The sequence below is a fragment of the Pithys albifrons genome, chromosome 9 (assembly GCF_047495875.1).
Source record: "Pithys albifrons albifrons isolate INPA30051 chromosome 9, PitAlb_v1, whole genome shotgun sequence".
Lineage (NCBI taxonomy): Eukaryota > Metazoa > Chordata > Aves > Passeriformes > Thamnophilidae > Pithys > Pithys albifrons.
This window is the reverse complement of record NC_092466.1, coordinates 21,858,086-21,877,648: the sequence shown is the minus strand read 5'-3', so window position 1 is coordinate 21,877,648 and position 19,563 is coordinate 21,858,086. Positions and strand designations below refer to the sequence as shown.

Here is a 19,563-nt window from a genome sequence, read left to right as displayed (position 1 = left end):
CTCTGTGCAGCCCAGACTGTGTCACTATGGGTTTGGTTTTATATTATTTTTTCCTGTGGGCACTATGAGGTTCTTGACTTCAGGCTTCCAGATAGCTCCCAATGCAAATAATACAAATATTTATATCTATGTCCCTCAATAGGCTTAATATTTTAGGAAATACAGCACTGGGTACAAAGAGAAGCTATCATAAGAAAAGTGGAGTTTCCAGTGATGTTCGGTATCAATTACCTTTATTAAGCTGTAAGGCATAATCACTGATTGCTTCCTGAGCCTGGGTAAGAACTCAGTAGATCCTGACACCAGCTGCATGCCAGACATGAAGATGAAAGCCTCTGATTTGGCCTTTAGTCTCCTACCAAAGCCCTTTTCTACTAAAGCTCAAGGGAGATAGAATACCAAAAATGCTTAAAATCAAAGGTAAATTAAAAAAAAAAGTGAGACAGTAATAATTTCATAAAATGTATACTTCTGGGGCTTATCTTCATTTTTTAACACTCATTCTGAGATGCACTTGAATCTTTGTTGCTCCTTAATTCTTAAGAATTTCTCTAAACCTTCCAGATAAATTCTAAAGGCAATTACATTAAAAAAATTGACTCATTCCTAAATGTCGTTTTTTTGTCTTTTTGTAAAGTCTGCAGTAGTTCTTCAGGAATGTTGTGTGTAATCAGATGTTTCCAAGGCTTATGTTGCCTCCCAGGCTCTTAATTATAGGGAGAGTTTGAGTATAAACACAGCCATGGCAATTCTGAAGTTTTGGGAAACTTTATGGATTGTATTTAAAAACACGTTTATTGAATATTATGGTTTAGGTGACAGATTTTTCCAGTTGGAAACCCTTCTTGAAAACAGCATGAGTACTTTCAGAGTGCTAAACTTTTCTAGCGAGTTGCTCTGGACAAATTGGTCAGAAATAAGAAGTTTGTGCTAACAAAGCATTTAGCCAGACCTTGCCGCTGTCTGGAACCTGCCACGATGTGATTTAGGTCAAGGCTTCTTTCAGTGCAAGCTTCTGCCTTCTGAAAGGCTGGTGGTTCTGAGGTTTACAAGAAAGCCCAGTTATTGTGAGTTGAAGCTCAGATAGGCAGGACTTGCCACGTTTGTGCATAAAGAGCTGACTGTGAAACCTCAGAGAGGGTTATTTCCGCTGGTTTACAGATATGAATTGGAATAGTTTCCCAAGACTGCACAAATTTAGTGGCAAAGCTTAAGAATAAAGTGTGACCCCACCTGGCTACCACCCTACCTGTCCTGAGAGAAAGGTGTAATTGCCCAAACAGGCTGGGGTTAGAAATCTGTCAGTAATCATGGCCTGTAAGTGCACTTACTAATGATAACATCGGGCATAATGGCTTTTAACGTTTCACCGTTTTTACTAGCAAGAACTTGTTAATGTATGTGCTGTTGGTGCTCCATTTTTGCAGCCTTTGGTCTTTCTTCTCAGAACAAGAAAGCTGCAGAGGAGGTGGAGGAAGGCAAGTGTTTGGCTCCAGCAGAGGATGGGGTGTTTGGCAGCTCAGCCCAGCCCCAGGGTGGGGCTGCACAGCAGCTGGCCCTACTGCTGGCACAGGGGAGCAGTCAGGACAGGGGCTGTTTAGGCTGACACTGCCACGTGAACAAAGAAGTGAATTTTCTAATCTAAAAGTACATGGCAAGAAATTGAGAGGGAGGTCCTATTGTAAATTGGCCGACGTGAATGTTACAGCTACAGAAGAAAGTTGAAAATGTCAACTTGCAGTTAGATAAAAGGCATTCCTTTTTAAAGGTGATGTTTGCTGTTGACATGAATGTACTTCTGGGATTATTTGGCATGTTTTAATCAGAGGTTTATGCAGTATTTTATTTTATATATTCATAAAATTGGCTGTGCCCCTTTTTGTGTTTCAGGTTCTCTGGCATCTGGACATTTTTCGCCGCAGTTTCCGACAAATCACGACGCACAAATGTATGGGTGATTCTTGCATCTTTTGTGCTCTTAAGGTAAAAGTTAGAAATAAATTGAAAACCATTTTGAAAAAATGTTGAACAGAAATATTTATGATATTTGATTAATACATGTAATCAAACTTGCACCTGAAAATATGGGAGAGCAAAGGTAAATCTGATAGCTACTGGTCCAGGGCCCTTATAGTACTGCCTTTAAAATATGTGCAAGCCAAACATCTGTATAAGTACTGTCCATGAATTTTCAGATAAAAGGACTGTTATCAGTAGTGTTCAGGTCTTTGTGAGCCTCTATGTTGTTTGAAAGATTAATTCAGGCAGTAAAATATAAGTTTGCTTAATTTGTTCTGATTTACCATTTAGTGTACAAATATAAGACTGGATACAGTTAATATGCTCATCAGCGTTTACCTGTCCCTTTAGACCTACTTTAAATGTGAGGATGGAGAAGGCCATTTAGCTTTAAGCCTTTCTGTTCAAAACTGTTGATTATGTAATACTAAAAGGCTGTTTTCTACTGTAAATATTGATGTCTGCATTAAATGGCTCCACTCTTTGTAGTCTCTGTTTTAAAGAACATCAATTCTGTTTGTAGCCGCAGATGCAGTAGCTGACTGTCACAGAGTCTGCCTGGACAGTAAGATCTGGATGCCAGCTCTGATTCTGAGTACTGCTATTTACTTGAGTCAGTTGTGCAATCCTGTCTCTCCATTTGTCTCTGCCAATTAATTTGTAGCACTTCTGGGTTTTTTTGTGGCCTCCTTTTCTACTTCAAACCCACAGCTTCTTGTGGGAAAACTGGACATGATGCAAACATGACGAAAATGCCATCTGTAATCTTCCTGAGCAGTGAATTTTCCTTCTGAAATTGAGACAGACTTTTTCTTTGGTCATATTTGGGTTGTGAAATCCAACTAAGAATATAAATTAATTCTGGGAGAATTTATTATGTCATGGATTATGTGTACAGTAAGAAAAGGACAGACAGCATATCTAATAAATATGGCAACATAATGCAAGGTTTAAATTAAGATGATCTGAAGTTCACACAGCAATATTGATGGTGTAATAGCCATCTTGCTGCTGTTAAGTGACTTTACAGGTGCTGTGGTAGAGAAAGGCTTGAAATGAGTTATCTAGTGAGTTTTGGGGCTGTTGTTGAGGTGTTTTCCCTTACAAATAACAGCAAAGAGGAGACTATTAAGGCATGAAGTAAATGGAGTTATTTCCTACTGAAGGGAAATTTGTCTCAAGACATATCTGTTGAAATGATGAGACAGAATGAAATTTACAGCATTATCATCAGAAGAGGATATAACAGTGGGCTAGGAGCAAGATAGTGCATCCATAGTGAGAAATACAGCTATCCAGACAAAGAAAAAGATGGAGAATTAAATATATTCCATTTCTTAAAGGGAAATGGCAAGACTTTGTCGTGATCTGGTTTGACTTCATTTAAGTTCAGTGGAATAAGTAATTTGAAGGTATTTTTTGGATCATGGCCTCAAGTATTGCCAAGTGATTGTTTGCATTCTTCATTAGCCAAGATCAGAAAGAAAGGGATTTAGGAAATGACCAGCAGTGTAAGCTTTTGCTGATCTGGAGTTTCACCTAACAGCAAGGTATGGCAAGGAAATACCAGGAGATCAGACAGGTTCTGCCATGAACAAAAGTAGATCCTCAGCTCTGCATCAGACTCCTGGTTTTAATATAAAGATAATAGTTAAAAATCTTTCTGTATGAGACTACTAGAAAAGAGGGAGAGGGTGTGAAAGGATATTGCAGGAAACGGGGAGGATGAGCCATTGTGTAACTGGTCTTGAAAGATGAACTGTGGACAAAGATGCATGTGCATTACCAGTACCAGTATGAGAGGTTAAGCACTGCAGTCAGACTGGAAGATGACAGGATCTCTGGAATATATGTATTAAAAGCAGACATTGGGTCAAAGAGTGTTTTGTTTTGTTGGTAAATTCGTTGATTTTGATGTCTTGAAGTGTATGGTATGCTATTATAAACCTGGAAGTGACAGGTAGAGTGGCAGATTTCACAAATTGCATGCCTGCAGCCATATGCTTATTTTTTAAATTAAGTGGCCTGTGAAAAAGTTGTTGCTCTCTCTTCTCACTCATATATATCTGCAAGGATTTTTTGTATGTTTTTTGTTCTTGGTTTTTTTCTATCTCAAGTTTTTAATAATGCTGTGCTTAGCCAGGAGGTGTTACAACCCTTAGTTTCCAAAAAAGATACAATGTTGTACCAAATCCTCTCCTACTTTTGCACATTTTAGGAAACTTATATCTTCTTGTGTGAAGAATTCCTGTAGCTCACAAAAACTCTAAAGAATGTGTAAACAATTAAAGAATTAGCCAGACAAGTATTTATGAATGTGGGCAGTAACCAATATTTGAAAAAGTAAACAAATTCCAACTGGATCAAAAAGTTAGCATTTTCACTGTTTACAATCTGTTCTTCATGGGAGGTTGTTGCACTGTTCTACCCAAGCCTGTTCGTTCCCAGAACATTTTTTCTCTGGGTGATATTGTGACATGCTTCCACCTTTATCATCTTCTGTAAAATGATGATGTGTGTTTGAAAAGTCCCACCCCCATTTTTGTGTTGTTGTCAAGTCAAATATTATATAAAAGTGAGTAATAAAGGTTGTTACTTAACTCTAAGTGAAACTGAGGATTCAAACCTCCCCTCACCCCTCAAAGAAACTCTGAACAGCAGAAACAGGTTCACTTGCTTGCATGGTGCTGAAAAGGTAGGGGTATGCACAAGGGACAGCCCCAAACTATGGACATAGTCATATTCATAAATCTGTAAGCAGGCAGCAGAAGTGGGGAAAAGGCTGTCAAGCTTGTTCTCTGCTGCCCTCTGGACCAGTGTTTTCAAATTGCTCTATTTTTTCCTTCCTGTATGAGTCTGTCTGTCTGGTACATGGTGTGTGTAAAATTGTGTAAGACATATGGGATAATGTGCTTAATGTGCACCTGATACTGCCAGCATCACCAAGAGTGTGCCTTCTGTGCTCTTCCTCTGCCCTCTGTGCTCAGCTTTGCCCCTGCCCCAGCTCTCCTTTCTGCTCTGGAAGCCTTAACTGTTGTCCTGCCAGGGTAATGCCAGCTTAGCCTCCAGGTCTTTGACATCTTCTTTCTCTTGAATCTTGCCTTAGGCTTTGCTAAGATGAGGGAGAAGATGTGACTGGATCCAGTGGGAACACAAGATTTGGAGCTCTATACCATGCGAAAATCTCCCATTAGGGTCTGGGGAGAGGTAATTAGCCTTGCATGCTGTCAGGTGGATCTGCCCAAAATACGTGTCCAGACCAAGCCAGGTGGAGGCAGGACATGTTGGCTCCTCTTCAGAGCGTGCTGGCATGTTCAGATTCCAGCCTGGCCTGACAAAGGGACAATACCTGTGGGGAGTAGGCTCTGTGGAGTCCCCTCGCTCCGCTTCAGGGTCCCTTCACAAGACACCTGATACCTCCCATGTTGTGCAGAGAGGGTTCGTGCTCTTCTCTGGCTCTGAAAAGTTTCTCTAAAGGCAACATCCTCTTCTATTGACTCTAGAGGAAGATAGTCTTCATTAAGCTAAATTTAGCCTTGGAATAACACTGAAGAAGTTGTATTTTTTTCCATGCTTTCTTGGCTTGCTACAGCTGTTTCTAGGGATTCTGATGTCATGCACAGTATTTACTGTAAATGCTGAACTAGGTCTCAAAATACTACTTGTAATTTTAAATGTGGGATCACAGGACAGTGATGTCATACTTGATGTCAAATCACATTTTATTTTTGTACCACGTTGAAGACTTCAATTGCACAAATTCTTGAAGTGATTTTTTAAAACTTGCTGTGCTATCTCACCATGTTTTATGTGGCTACAAAATGAACCTTGAAATCATTCCAGACATCCGTTCATTGGTTATTTTGAAGGAACCTTCCATCAGCTATAAAAAGACAAGAGAGAGCTACAGACTCTGTGCTGGAATCCCAAACACTATTATTTAAGATGTCACATTATTTAAATATTTTTTTCAGTACACAAGCTGTCCTTACCACTATGTGGTTTGCCTGCTGTAACACTGGAACAGCTTTTTGATTTATTGTTGATGTTGAAGCCTATTATGTTTGGGTTTATTTTCCCTTTACTTCAGCATGACTTTGCTTTGGTGTTTTGTTTATCACAGCTGGAAGAGGGCAGGAAGGGGGAAATCCGTCCTCTGTACTGAGCATGCCACAGAGAGTTTGTTCTCCTTCCAGGGATTGTACTGGGAGCTCCAGAGTGCCAGTATATAGGACAGAGTGTTTTTTGTAGGTCGCAGTGAAGAATGCTCTATTGATTGATAAATTCCAGTAGGGCTGGTCTTTTCTGTAGTTTTGTCATGTGCAACGAAAGCAGGAAGAATATGAATTCTCTGTGTAAAAGTGATACGGTTGTCTAAGACGAAAACTGAGAACAGTAAGGTTTATAGTGCTTTAAAGAAGTGGAATGACTGTAATTGATTCTGATTAGCCACTTGCCTGAAATGGAATGATCTGTTATGAAATGTTCATCATGTGGTTAAGACAGTAATAGGCTAGTTGCAAAGATTTCATCCCCGTGTTTTGTGCTTTCTTCAAGTCACGGGAGTATTTCAGGGTAAAATAGTAGCTAAAATACATATAATAATTACTTTTATTGTTTTAACTTTTTTTTCAGTTGGCACTTGCAGTTAACTGCCTGCCAAATAAACTAGCAGCAAGTACAGTTTCCTGAGTTAATAAACTGGTAATTGAAGCTTCCAAATAACAATTGTCTCTTTTGATCTTGATCAAGCAGTTAATAAATTGTTACCTAGTAGATGTGCACTGTCTGTGGTTTGGCTTTCTTTTCCTGCCACCCTCCCAAACAACACTCACAGCAAGTGTTCTTCTATTTGATTCTGGCAGTAGCCAGGGGCACCTGACTTGGCAGTCTGTACTGGGGCCTGATGTTCGTGTTCAGGATATACTGTGAGTACAAATGGAAGAGACTCTAAAAGAAATAAATAAATGGCAGTCTAAGCTGATTGTTATCAGACTTGGAGGTTTAGGAGGAGATCCAAAGACACAAACCCAAACAGAGCAAGAATTTGTTGCAACCTTGAATATAACTTGAGGCAATATGGGGCAGAAATGTGAGCTAGTGGAAATGCTGTGGGGGGAGGCTGATGAGTGTGGATGGGAGAAAAGGGATTTTTAGCAACCGGAATTTTTATTGAAACAGATTGTGGGTACTGACTAAGAGTCTTCATCAGGAGTGTGTTACATGCTGAATGAGAAAGTAGGTGCTGTAAGCAAGAGAAAAGGCCCACTGAATTGAGTGGAGTGAAAAGGCATGCTATTGAAATGGAGAGAAAGTTTGCAAAAAGTAATGCAAACAAAACCCCCACAAACCAAAACCAATAAACAACTGAGTGACAGGAAGAATAATATTGACATGTTGAGCAGTGAGAGAAGGATGAGCATTGGCCATGTTAATATTTGTAGATTTTGCTAAAAGGCAGAAACTATTAATGTAAGAAATACTAAAGCGTTTTGTGGGAACATGTTTTGTTTTGTTGAAAGAAATAAGACAACACTAGAGCTGCAGTGATATCCCCATCCAGCAGAAACTTCTGCATAATTCTGGAAGGGAATAATTAGTTCTCAGAAAACTACCAAGGACACAACTCAAATTTACAGTGTGTGAACACTGATCTGATTCTGTAGCTGTAGCCTGTTGTCTTCAGCTATCAATTTATTCTTATGTCAGCCTACTGCATGCTTGATTAAAAAGTCACATGTGCAAGTATATCTAGTTTTATTTGTTTCATTGGTATGGTTAGTTACACACTGAAGATGTCAGTTTACTTCAAGTAAATGGAAACTTCTTTCCTAGGGGGGAAATCGATTCCAAACACTGTTAAAGATAATTGGGAGCAGATCTTCTAAACTATGGGGGGATTCACAGATACTGCAAATTTCAAATCTTTAAAATTTGAAAAGAACTCCCAAGAACTCGTGTCAATCTCATGAATTACTTCAAAGAATACTTGCTATCTTTTTTTCTCTAAAGCAGGTGAAGAACAACTTGGTTTATGATCATGCGTGTGAATTTTAGCATTCTGAAATACCTTCAAAGCTTTCGCTTGTAGAGATACCTGATAAATTTTCCTTGTCTCAAACCTTAGGTTGTTTTTCTTTATTTCATATCTGATCAATGTAAACTTAGAAAGTGTGTGTTGATCCCCACACTTCCCAAAGGAGAGGACATTATTTTGGACCCCACTGACTGTGCCAGGCTTTGCTCTGATGTACATCAGAGGCCCTGCTGTATAGTAGTAGAAAGAAGGACATGAATCTTGCAGGTAAAAAACTAGGAAAAAGCTTTCTGAACGGTAAAAAGCCAAGGGAGGCCCTACAATAGATTTCCTGGCATGCTTGGGGAATTTCTGAGTTTGGATGCTTTTGTCAGCAAGCTGGCAAACGATCAACTATGTAATTGTAGTTGATCTTGATTTAGTATTTGGGGAAGGACTGTGTGCAACTAGATGGACTTCAGGTCTTCAGGCATGCTTGCACTTCTTAATTTTATTGTCTCTGCTACCCTTCTCTGAGCTCTGGAGATCAGTAGGGAAGAGGATGTGGAGGGAGATGGGCTTCTTTTTTATATATGCCTCAGGAATGCAGTGCAACAAGAAGGTAGACTTCCTGTCTGAAAAATCCCTTGCTCATACTGTTTGCTGTCCTGGCTTGTAGACTTACCAGCATGCCAAGAGCATGTGCCCAGTGTAGAAATCAAAGTACTGCTATTAATACAATATTAGTAATTTCTCAAATGTTATGTTGAGCTAATTCTCTTTTTTGTTTGGCATCCTTGAGTTTATTTGCTGACAGCCGGTTAGATGAAGCTTTTAGCAGTGTCCGCTCACGCTGTTACCACCGATAGGGATGTGCTCATTTGTGTTGGATGTAGACATTGAGAGAGGTCATCAGTGAACTGAATGCACTGATAGGATGGATATTCACCATCTTCAGTTTCAGCTGATGAAGTTTTCTAAAGAGAATGAATTTTGAATGTTTCATAATTGAAGTTCTCATTATGTTCCAGAAGCACTTGGAGGAAAGTTGTCATGAGAACTTGTGGGGCACAGTCAGCAGTGCTTTCCTAGTCTGCACCCAGCTAGCTTTTTTCATACCTGTATATGGAACAAGTGTTTTAGTGATTAACAGTATCACCCACAGGCAAGACCTTAAATTGCAGAGAGAGATCTGAGATAATTTAAAGTGATGAAACTGCAGGAGATGCCACACCTGTCCATCTAAGGCTGAGAGACAAGAAAGACCTGTTCTGAAGGGGAGCAAAGAACCTGTCTTGAAAAATAAAAGAGAAACAACCCCATCCCCCCCTCCCTAAAAAAAAAACAACCCAAGGAAAACCAAACTCCCCTGTGTTTGTGCTTTTGACTCCTTTTGAGCTGGTTTAGGGACTTCTATGAGCAGCAGTGTGTTCCATCATGCTCTAAACTGCACTATGCAATGACATGATAAGATTTGATCTTTATTAGATTAAAATGCACAATTACTTACTGGTTTTAAGACTTTTTTTTCTTGTAATTTAAATAAAACTTTACCATTTTGTGCAATGTCATTACAAATTTGAGGAAGCATTCTTCCAGATACAACTAGGATCTTCTACTTCCTGATTTTTGCATTCTTCACAGAATTCCTTGACATTACTGAATTATTTTTTGTTCTGTGATAGGTGTACTGTTTCTTTGAAGATGAAGTTTAAAAGAGAGTTTCGGTTTACTTGCTTCTCCTTTTACTTTTATTAGAGGTTGCATTGTTTCTCACCCCCCCAGGAGTGCAGAGCCATTTCAGGGCTTTCATTGAAGCAAACCAGGTCCCAGGTCCCATCCATCAGTTCCCAGCAGTGAGGCTGCAGACCAGTCACTAGGCAAGTGTCTGAGTTTCCAGATCCATGAAGTGCGATTGACAATAACCACAGTAAACACATTTCCAAAGCACAGTCGTGAATATTTTCAAGTGCTCATAAATTATTTAATGGAAAGTGCTGAAGCAGGATGGAGTTATGTCTCACTGCCTTTTTTTTTCTGAGGTTCAGTGAAATGAGAAAATTCACTAATGAAACATGAAACTTGCTTGGTTATCAGAGTGACAGAAATGGTGATTGAGTTTAAGTGCAGAGACTTAGTCATTCTTTCAGTTTTCATATACATAAAAGGTAACTGAGGAGAGGTATTGTCTGCAATTCGTGAAATACGAGACTTACTGCCTCACATCCTTCTCTTCGATTCCTCTTCCTCGTGATTATTTGATACTCTAATAAGGGCAGTGTTAGAAGAGCTGTGGCTTCAGCCCAGTGAGCCCTCACCTGTCAGTGAGCACCATGAGGACTACCAAAGCAGACAAAATTGTATCATTTGGCAAACCTTTTCCCAGTTTCCTGTCTCATTTCCTGATAAGAAACAAGTGAAAATAGTTAGAGGAGAAAAAGATTTAGATTAATTTCAAATAATAGAGATCCTGAGTATGGTGGGGAGAAGCTTTCTGTAGTTGAAGGAGGAAGTGATAGATTAATCATGAATCACTGCAGATTAGTATAGATTTGAAAGAAAACCAAACAGACAAACCAGTTTGGTTTTCTCTTTGTTTTACTAAGTTTAGAAAGCAGAAAAGCCAAGTTGTGCACAAGCAAAGGTGATCCTTTTTTCCCTTCTTGCAGTAAGAATTGAGTTTTCCACAATCTTCAGAGGAATTGTGAGAAAAGCTTTATAGGCAAGGATGAGCAGCATTTCGAGATTGACACTGATGATGCTTGTCATATGAAATGAGGTAGAAAGTGGAGCACAGTGGTGATGGAGACATTGGCCCTATATGAAAATAAGAGTAGAAGTTTTTTACTGAAACTAAGGATCTTGTATACAGAATTCTGTTCCTGTTTTTGTAGGAAGAGCACAGTGAAAGTTAAATAACTGTTCAGAAGGTGTTTTGGATATTTCACCCACACAAAATAAGTGGGTTTTTAATAATACGGGAATATGTACTGAACTTTCATTGCATATAATCCACACTTTAGACAATAATATATCTCTATAGAACTTCTCATCCTTGCAAATGGTTACCCAGGTGATGTATGAGTAAGTTATGAAAATGCAGGTTTGTGGCAGCAAGTGAAGAGCTGGCTATGCATAGGAACTGCTATTCCTCTTTGCTTTGTGCCTTTTCCCTCCAGCATGCTGACACAGAAATCATCTAATTCTTACCCACTAGGACTTATGGAAGGTAAATTCCTTAAAGTGTGCAAGTAGCAAGTTGTTGCTGTCCCAGGGCTAAGGTGTTTGGAAAGAGTTGCTTAAAAGAGAAAAGAAGGTGTCATGTGTAAGAAAAAAGTTACTGAGCTGGAAGCGAGAAAGTTAACTGGAAAAGGAGAAACAGGAATATAAGTGAGGAAGTTTGGTGTTCATTGTATTTGCTTCAGGAATCAGATTTGGAAGAAGATCCAAGGAGGATTGACAATGAGGGAAACTTACTCCTAAGCTCCCTACCTCCCTTGAATATGTGAAAGGAAAGGAAAAAATACACAAAGGTGCATATGATTTCAAAGGAGGAGCTTCTAGGATTTTCTCTTGTAGTCCACATACAATACAAGTATCTGTGTGTTGCTTGATCAAAGCTAGTTAAATGTTTGCTGCTTGTTTTCAGATAACTGGAGTTGTATTTTGAAAATATAGTAACTTAACCATCTTTTTTTTTTCTTTTTTCCTAGGGCATCTTCAACCAGTTTCAGTGTAGCAGTGAGAAGGTGCTGCCCTCTGATGCCCTGCGCACGGCCCTTGCAAAGACATTTCAAGATGAGCAGCGCTTCCAGCTGGGCATCATGGATGATGCTGCTGAATGTTTTGTGAGTATGACTGAAACATGGTTTGTCAGGTATAGATGTGGCCCCCAGCTACACAATCTTGCCCTTCTTTTTTTAATCCCTTTTATTATTTTTCCCCTCCATTCCTTCTTTTCCCAAATTGCAACACTTTGCAATGAAAAAAGCCTGAAAAAGTCCACAGAGAGATTCCTAAGTTAATGATTTGGAAATACCAGTGTTAACCATTTTTACAGTTACTTTTGCTTGTACTCTCCCGTGTGTCTTAGATATGAATTGTAAAAGAAATTGCACCGCCAGAAGGATCTGGGATTCTAGTTTTAAGATCACCTCAAAAGGGTGGAAGGACGTTTTGTTTGCCAGTTATTCTGAAATCATGTTTTCACAGTAAATTGTTCAGGGAAATTGTACAAGATCAGAGCTGTTTTCCCTAGTAATTAATCTTGACCTGTTTACTGCAGGCCTGTAAACCATCCAGGCAGTCAATAGTAATAGTGGAAACTGTGCTGCTGGAAGATGTGTCAGTAGACTTATGGTACCACAGACTGGCAACAGTGGGAGGAGAGAAGGTCTTGAGAGAAGAACCCCTGGGAACTTTAAAATAGATGGAGTTGTTTGAAATAACATCTAGAAAATGTTCAGTGCTTTTGTTTCATACAGAATTTAGTTTGCCTCTTCATTTATTAGTGCTCCCACTTTTTGATAGAATGTAGATTATGTGCCATATTTCAAAGCCCTTGTGGAATGTAGAAGTTGATTTGAGTTACTTTATATTGATGAGAAAACGTTAGTGTGAATCCAGTGATTTTAGAACTGCAGAGCTACTCTGCCTATTACATTTGGTCAAATCCATTGATGCTTGAGAATTGGACAGAAAAATCATCAGCAGAATCTTCAGCCATCCTAGTAAATAAAATAAACCTGATGTAGCATTTCAGATCAGAAGTGGAGGCTGTTTTCTGTTACGTTAAAGAAATACCAACTTTGTTTTTGAAGCAGCTTTCACAAATTTGCTGGAGCCTTCTGTCTCTGTAAATAGCACAAATTATTGCATCTGATATGCTTTTGTAATTTATATCTTAGCTTTAGTCCGCATTTGGAATTATCTAATGCTTTTTTTGCCTTTTCTTCTTTGACTAGGAAAACCTGTTAATGCGAATTCACTTCCACATTGCAGATGAGACAAAGGAAGACATTTGCACTGCACCACATTGTGTTTCCCACCAGAAGTTTGCAATGACTTTATTTGAACAGGTGAGGTGATAAGAGCTTAACACTAATTGCCAGTTCTCAAGTTTCCTATTTTCATTCCTAAATCAAACATTACCCTAATAAAAAGGTACACAAGCAGAAGTATTGCTGTGGATTTACCTGTTTAATCTTACCAGTGTATTTTTTCTCTCTTTAGTGTGTTTGTACCAGTTGTGGTGCCACCTCTGACCCGTTACCTTTCATCCAGATGGTACACTATATTTCCACAACCTCACTCTGGTGAGTTGAGTTTTTCACAAGGAACTTTTTTTTTCTTTCTTTTTTTCTCTTTTATCCATACTGGTATTGCAGTTTGACCTTTGTAATCACAAGATTAAATGTCTGGAACATGGTTTGTTCAAAGCTGGTGGAGCTTTGATAGCTGTGATAAAGAACATGAGGATTTAGTGAAGCAGAAGATAGCAATTTAGGCATGGATCAGTGTGTCTGCTTGTTTATGATTCTGAATCTTGGTAACTGTAGTGGGAAGGACTTGTACCTTTTGAAAGACTTTAATGTGTGAGCAGGTGATACAAGAAGACAGTAAGGAAATGAAAAAAAAACTATGTTGAACAGGACCTTCGGACATCTACTCCATCCTCCTGTTCAAAGCAGGGCTGACTTCAAAGCTACGTCAGGTTGCTTGGGGTTTTGTGCAGTTGAGTTTTGAAAGACAAAAATTTCACCACTTCTCTGGACTGCCTGTTGCAGTTCTTAACAACTGAGGGTGTTGCTTTTCTTTCTGCACATCTGGTGAGAATTTTCTTTCCTGCATCTTCTACTTCTTGTCCTTTCTCTGTTTGCCTCTGTGAAGAATCTCATTTCCATTCAGCTTGTCTGCAGTTTTCTGTGGTGTTGCTCCTCAGCTGGTACTGCTGCACTGAGTGTGCTCTGTCCAAGGTGCAGGACTGTTTACTGAATTTCATGGGGTTCCTGTCACCCCTTTCCTCAAACCCGTCAAGCTCCTTCTGGATGGCAGCATTCCCTGTTTGCATATTGACTTCTTCATCCCAGTTTAGTGTTGTCTGTAGACTTGGTGTGGATGTTTTTCCATTCAACATCCAAGCTGTCAATGAAAGTGTCAAATAGCTTCAGCCCCTGAGGAACGTTTGTTTTGATCCTCTGAGCCTGATGGTCCCGCTGGGTTTTTCTCTGCATTGTATTCTACTTGTGCAGTCAACACCTCCCAGTCTGGCCTCAAGAACGTTGTAGGTGACTTGTAACCTTGCTAGAGACCAAATGATATTAACTGCTCTTGCCTCCTCAACACAGCCCATCATATGACAGAAGATAATCAAGTAGGTCAGACACAGTTTGCCCTTGGAAATCTGTGCTGGCTGCTCTGACTCAACTTCTTGTCCTACATATCCTTGAAGTCCGTTTCCAGGGGGTTGATGTGGTCTGTCATCGCCCCAGGTGGTGGAGCAAGACTGACCAGCCTGTAGTTCCTCCAATCCTCTTCTGTGGATGGATATATTGCTCTTACTTTTTCTAGTTACTGGGGAACTGCCCTGGTCACCATGACCTTCTGTTAATGGAGATGGTGCACAGAACCTCTGGCTCTATAGCAGATTGTTTGAATTCATGCCAGAGGAGAGAAGTCTTCTTTTAATCGGTGGCTGCTCAGTTAAAAGTTGCTTAAATATGATTGAGGCGGAAGTCTGTTATTTGCTCTTTGCTTGAAATTTTTACTTGGATTAGAACTTTATTTCTTGTCTGGCACGTGAGACCTGGAGTTACAGAGCCTGAAAAGATTGTCATGAAAACTGCTAGTTGTTCTTCTCATGCAGGTCTCTTAAAAGCTACCAGTTTACCAGCATACCAGGAATACTGTAAAGCATTCCCCCTTGTGGCTACTGTCTGCTGTTCCATGGAGCTGTAGTTTTCCATGAAGTTCCAGTAGACATTTTATATCAGAATATTATTTATTAGAAAGTGGGAAAAGAATTATGTAAATGGTATTCAGGATTTTATATGAGATATTACAATGAAACTTGACATGCATTATTTTAAAAGCCATACATACATAGTAGTATATTTATTTACCTCTGAAAGCATTTTGAGGTTGAACATGCATTGAGAATTAGTATTGTGTACATATTACCATCTTTCTTTAAACTTGGACAGTAAAATAAATTGGGTACTGTGCTATTTTTTGTTTGCAGTATTGTGATTTGCTTTTATTTTACTAGGATTGTGGTTATTGAAGGGAAGCATTTTGAAGCAAATATTTCATTTTGAAATCAAGTCCTTATCAAAACGCTAAAGTTTGCTTTTAAGATGTAAATTTTAAGCCAAACAACAGTCTGTTTCTGTTTTGAGTTTTACGTGTTTTCTTTATGCAGCATTATCATGGAAGATGTTGTAACTCACACTTAATGGTATTTTTTTTTCTGTACTACAGTTTTAAATATAGAAAGTGTTAGTATCTTAAGGTTCTTTTAGCAAAATTTAAATGAAACATATACTGGCTTAATGTAGATTTGTGTTTTTATTTTATTATTAAATTTTGTTTTCCATGCTTTCTCTGTACTGAAGCAATCAAGCTATTTGTATGCTGGAGAGGCGAGAGAAACCAACCCCAGATATGTTTGGAGAGCTGCTGCAGAATGCCAGCACCATGGGAGACCTGCGGAACTGTCCCGTGAGCATCCCCCCTTTTCTTTGGGTTTGAGTTCAGTATCTCACAGTTACTCAATGAAGGAAGAGAAAAATTAGTGAGGATGGGTGCTTCTTTGACTAAACATAAGTATTGAGAACAGGACGTAGTGTTTGGATGGAAACCAAAAATGAATGTTTCTCAGAGTTAGAAACCACGAGAAAACATGATGAGGGAGAGTAATTTGGAAATGCCAACATTGCTCCTGGGGAGTGGCCATGCAATTCATTCCTGTGCAAGCCTGTGTTGCTGCCAGAAGTTGCTGAGGCCTCCAAGACTAGCATTATATGAAGGTGCAGTCATGCAGTTTTCATCCTGTGATCTTGGATCTTACCTCAAGTAAAGGCAATGACAAAGGATTTGGAGGCCGTATCTTGTACAGGAGATGTCTGTGTGTTGGCAGTGATTTTGGTTACTAGGCTTTTTAGGACAATGTTCCCACAGTTCATCCAGTTTCTCCAGTGATTATGTCTGTTGAGGACAGTGCACTTCATCTATAAATAATACCGTGAGAAAAGGACTTATTTCTTGCAAAATCTTTTCAGTAGTACCATGCTAGGGCACAGACAGCAGAACTTCTGTACCAGTCACTGTAATCTTGTGTAGAAGACATAGGGATTTTTTGACTAGATGAGCTTCCATTCACCTTCTTTACTACCTTTCAGTTGAAATAAATTGAACTGCTGACCAAACTGCTGTACCTGCAGCATTCGGGCAAAATGTTGGTCGGAGGGAAAGAGAAAAGGGCTTCTACTTCCCACTGCTAGAGAATATCCTGACAGTGAAGGGCTTGCAGGCTAGACTGTGTATCTGCAAGAGCTGCTCCAAAGGCAGGACTTCTCACAAAAAATTTGGGCGAGTATTGGTTTGTTTTTCTGAGTGAGGTTTGGTATCCAGTGCAGGAGATACTGACCAGAAAGTGTAGGCTGTAGTTGTCATGAGTGATGGGGGATGTTTAACCACTTGCAAACAATTACTGCCTGCGTCCAGCTGACAGTCACAGGCTGCTATGCTGGAAAATGTTCATCCTACTAATGCAGTAAAAGTCTGACCAAATTCAGCTGAACTGTGTGTGAGTTAAAAAAATAAAAATTTCTCATATAAAATGCTTGATTTTTATATATATATCATAAGAACTAGATTTCTAAAGCAGGAGTTAGATATCTTGTTCTGCCTTTTGATTTGAATATGTTCAGATCCAGGACTCCAGATAAGTATGCAAAAAGGAGTTATCATCAAACTTGTTTCCATATTGATCAATAGGTAGGACAGGAAACAACTGCATAATTGATGCTTCACGTGATGCTACTGTTGGCAGTGAAGCAAGACAGGCTCTAACAGGAATGGCTTGTCTGCCTGTTCCTTGGGGGCAGTGTTAGGTATTTCCATTTTATACCTTCCCCCCCTCACAATTTATAACTCTGAAACCTTCACTTTTAGTCTTCATTGAAACTTTTTTTTTATGACTATTGGCAAATACTGGTTCATGTATCCAAGTAAAAGAAATTAAGATATTGTATTGTCATTTAAAAGATTCATATTAGTCCAGCTATTTCATTACCAAAGCATGGGAAATTTAATAGAAATACATTATTGTTCAGGGCAAACTGTGAAATAATCAATTGGATAAAATTGCTTTCCAGTATTTGCTGCTGCTTTCATTTAACACTCAGGAAATTTTTCTGTTGAGCCTTAGCTAAGGGTGGCCTGAAAGTCATGCAAGGGAAGGTTTTTGTCAGGATGCCATCCATGTTCTCATGTCATGCTGAAAGTGTTGGTGTTAGCTGGCTGGAGCAAAGAAGACAGTTTGAGAATAAGATTTGTTGTGAGGTAATTCACAGGATTGCTTGTACTTTGAATGACCCTTGCTTAAATATGTGTGAATAAAGTCAGCTTATCTACATTTAAGCCTTCTACAGTTTCTTGCTGTTTTTTTAAATTTTTTATTTTTCTCTCCCATTGATAATGGGGACTGAAATTCTGGTTAATTTTCTAGATTACTGTGGGGAAGAGATGTTTTGTGAACTCTTCCCTCGTTATAGTGTTAGAAATTATTATATCCAATTGTGAATTTGGTCTCTGTAGACAAGAGGGACTATTCTTGCTATGAATTTTTTTTCCCCCTGGAATCTTGCAGAGGTACCTTTGTCACCTGCCTCAGTGGAAAAGTGAATGTTGCACATGGACTTTGTCGTAGTTTTCATCATGTCCCACCTCTGTCCCCCTCCCAGTCCCACCAAAGGGAAAAAAAAAAGTTAGCACTGGTTAGGAGTAAGGGGAGACTGGGCAGTCAATAAACACTCCTAGTTATTTAAAAAGTAAAAAATGGGAAGAGAAAACAGGAAATAAGAATTGTGGAACTCGTATGGGTTAGTGAAGCACCTCTTCATCTTCCCACTGCTCTTCTCATATTTATGTCAGTATTGACCTAATTATCCTGTCTAGGATGGAATGCTTGAGGCACCCTATAGTACCACTCCATTTTAACAGCAAAGCAGCACCTTGACAGTTTTTCTGACACTGCCATATAAAGTATGGGTCTCTGTAAATGCAATTTTCAGTCTGAGATTCTGGTTGAAAGAAAGTGAGCTTTCCCTCCAGTTCCTAAGAATGTTACTGGGATCTTTCATGTATGCTTGCTTATCATTTTTAAAATAAGCTTATTTTTGTGCTGTATGTTTTAGTCCCTGTCAGCAGTATGAGGAAGAACCAGCAGTGTTCACTCTAAAGCTTGTGAGTGCCAGAAAGCCTCGATAGCACAGCTCATCTCTGACATGGGTAGCCTGTACCTTGACACTGAGCATTTATATCCGCTGTGTTTCACCACCACCTCTTTGGAAGCTGTACTTCTGAAACTCACACTTTTTAGTGCCTTGCCCTAACACTGTAATAAGATAAGGATTAAATTCAATGTTTTGTGTCATTTATATCCGCAGAGTAACTGTGGGGAGAAGATCCGTATTCGTCGTGTGCTGATGAACTCTCCACAGATCATCACCATCGGTTTGGTTTGGGATTCAGACCACTCTGATCTGGCTGAGGATGTGATTCACAGTCTGGGAACTTGCCTTAAACTGGGAGATGTGAGTTGTTTTGTATTTTTGGTGCTACCTACAAAGACAGTCTTTCTCATGGTAGTTTGTAGTAGCAAATTGAGAAAAACCGTCTCCATCTTTACCTTCTCAGTGTCCATATATATAGCAATAGAGGATCTGACCTTTCTGCGAATGCCTGAAAAACCTGTGAACTGTATATTCTACAGTTTCTGAAGTATCTGAAAATGTAAAAAATATTTTGAAGTAAAAGGAAGTTTTGGTTTGAGGTTGTGCTATTTCTATGAAAAATACGTATGTGGTCTTTCATTTGGAAGAAGAGAAGTTTTTTGCCAGTTCTTTTAAAGGCAAAATGTAGTTGGGAATGTTCGGGTTTGTTTTTTTTTTTTTTAGCTTTAGCTCCTCTTTTCATTGAAATGTATGGTCATAACACTTAAGAGTTATTTGTAACTGAGCAGTCTCTCAGAGATGGTGGCTGGCACTGTGTGATTGAGTGACAGACTGAACTAAATAGGATCTAGAGGTTTGTCCCCTGAAGGTTTCACTTAATTCTGCATTAGTTGGTGCTTTAGAGCTAAATTATGGGTATACCAAATTGTAGCTGTATCTTATTGTAGCATTGAGATAGTACATAAAATAATATGTACACATACACACATATATTAAAAAAAATGCATTGACCAGTGCACAGTGTACCAAAATCACTGTGAACTGATGGAAATGTGGTTATGAAACAGAGTG

The 19,563-nt window shown here is 39.1% G+C and overlaps 1 protein-coding gene across 13 annotated transcripts in view; it reads left to right on the top strand.

Annotated features, from left to right (window-relative positions):
- The window catches only part of USP54 (ubiquitin specific peptidase 54), a 92,369-nt gene that overhangs the window by 43,438 nt on the left and 29,368 nt on the right, over positions 1-19,563 (top strand). For 12 of the 13 annotated variants that reach the window (XM_071564042.1, XM_071564044.1, XM_071564036.1 and 9 more), the window contains 6 exons: positions 1,891-1,983; positions 11,749-11,883; positions 13,000-13,113; positions 13,268-13,350; positions 15,649-15,754; positions 18,706-18,852. In XM_071564042.1, coding sequence (XP_071420143.1) covers positions 1,891-1,983; positions 11,749-11,883; positions 13,000-13,113; positions 13,268-13,350; positions 15,649-15,754; positions 18,706-18,852 — 678 coding nt within the window. Of the gene's footprint in view, positions 1-1,890; positions 1,984-11,748; positions 11,884-12,999; positions 13,114-13,267; positions 13,351-15,648; positions 15,755-18,705; positions 18,853-19,563 lie in introns of those variants that run through there. The other variant, XM_071564048.1, reaches the window with a different exon arrangement.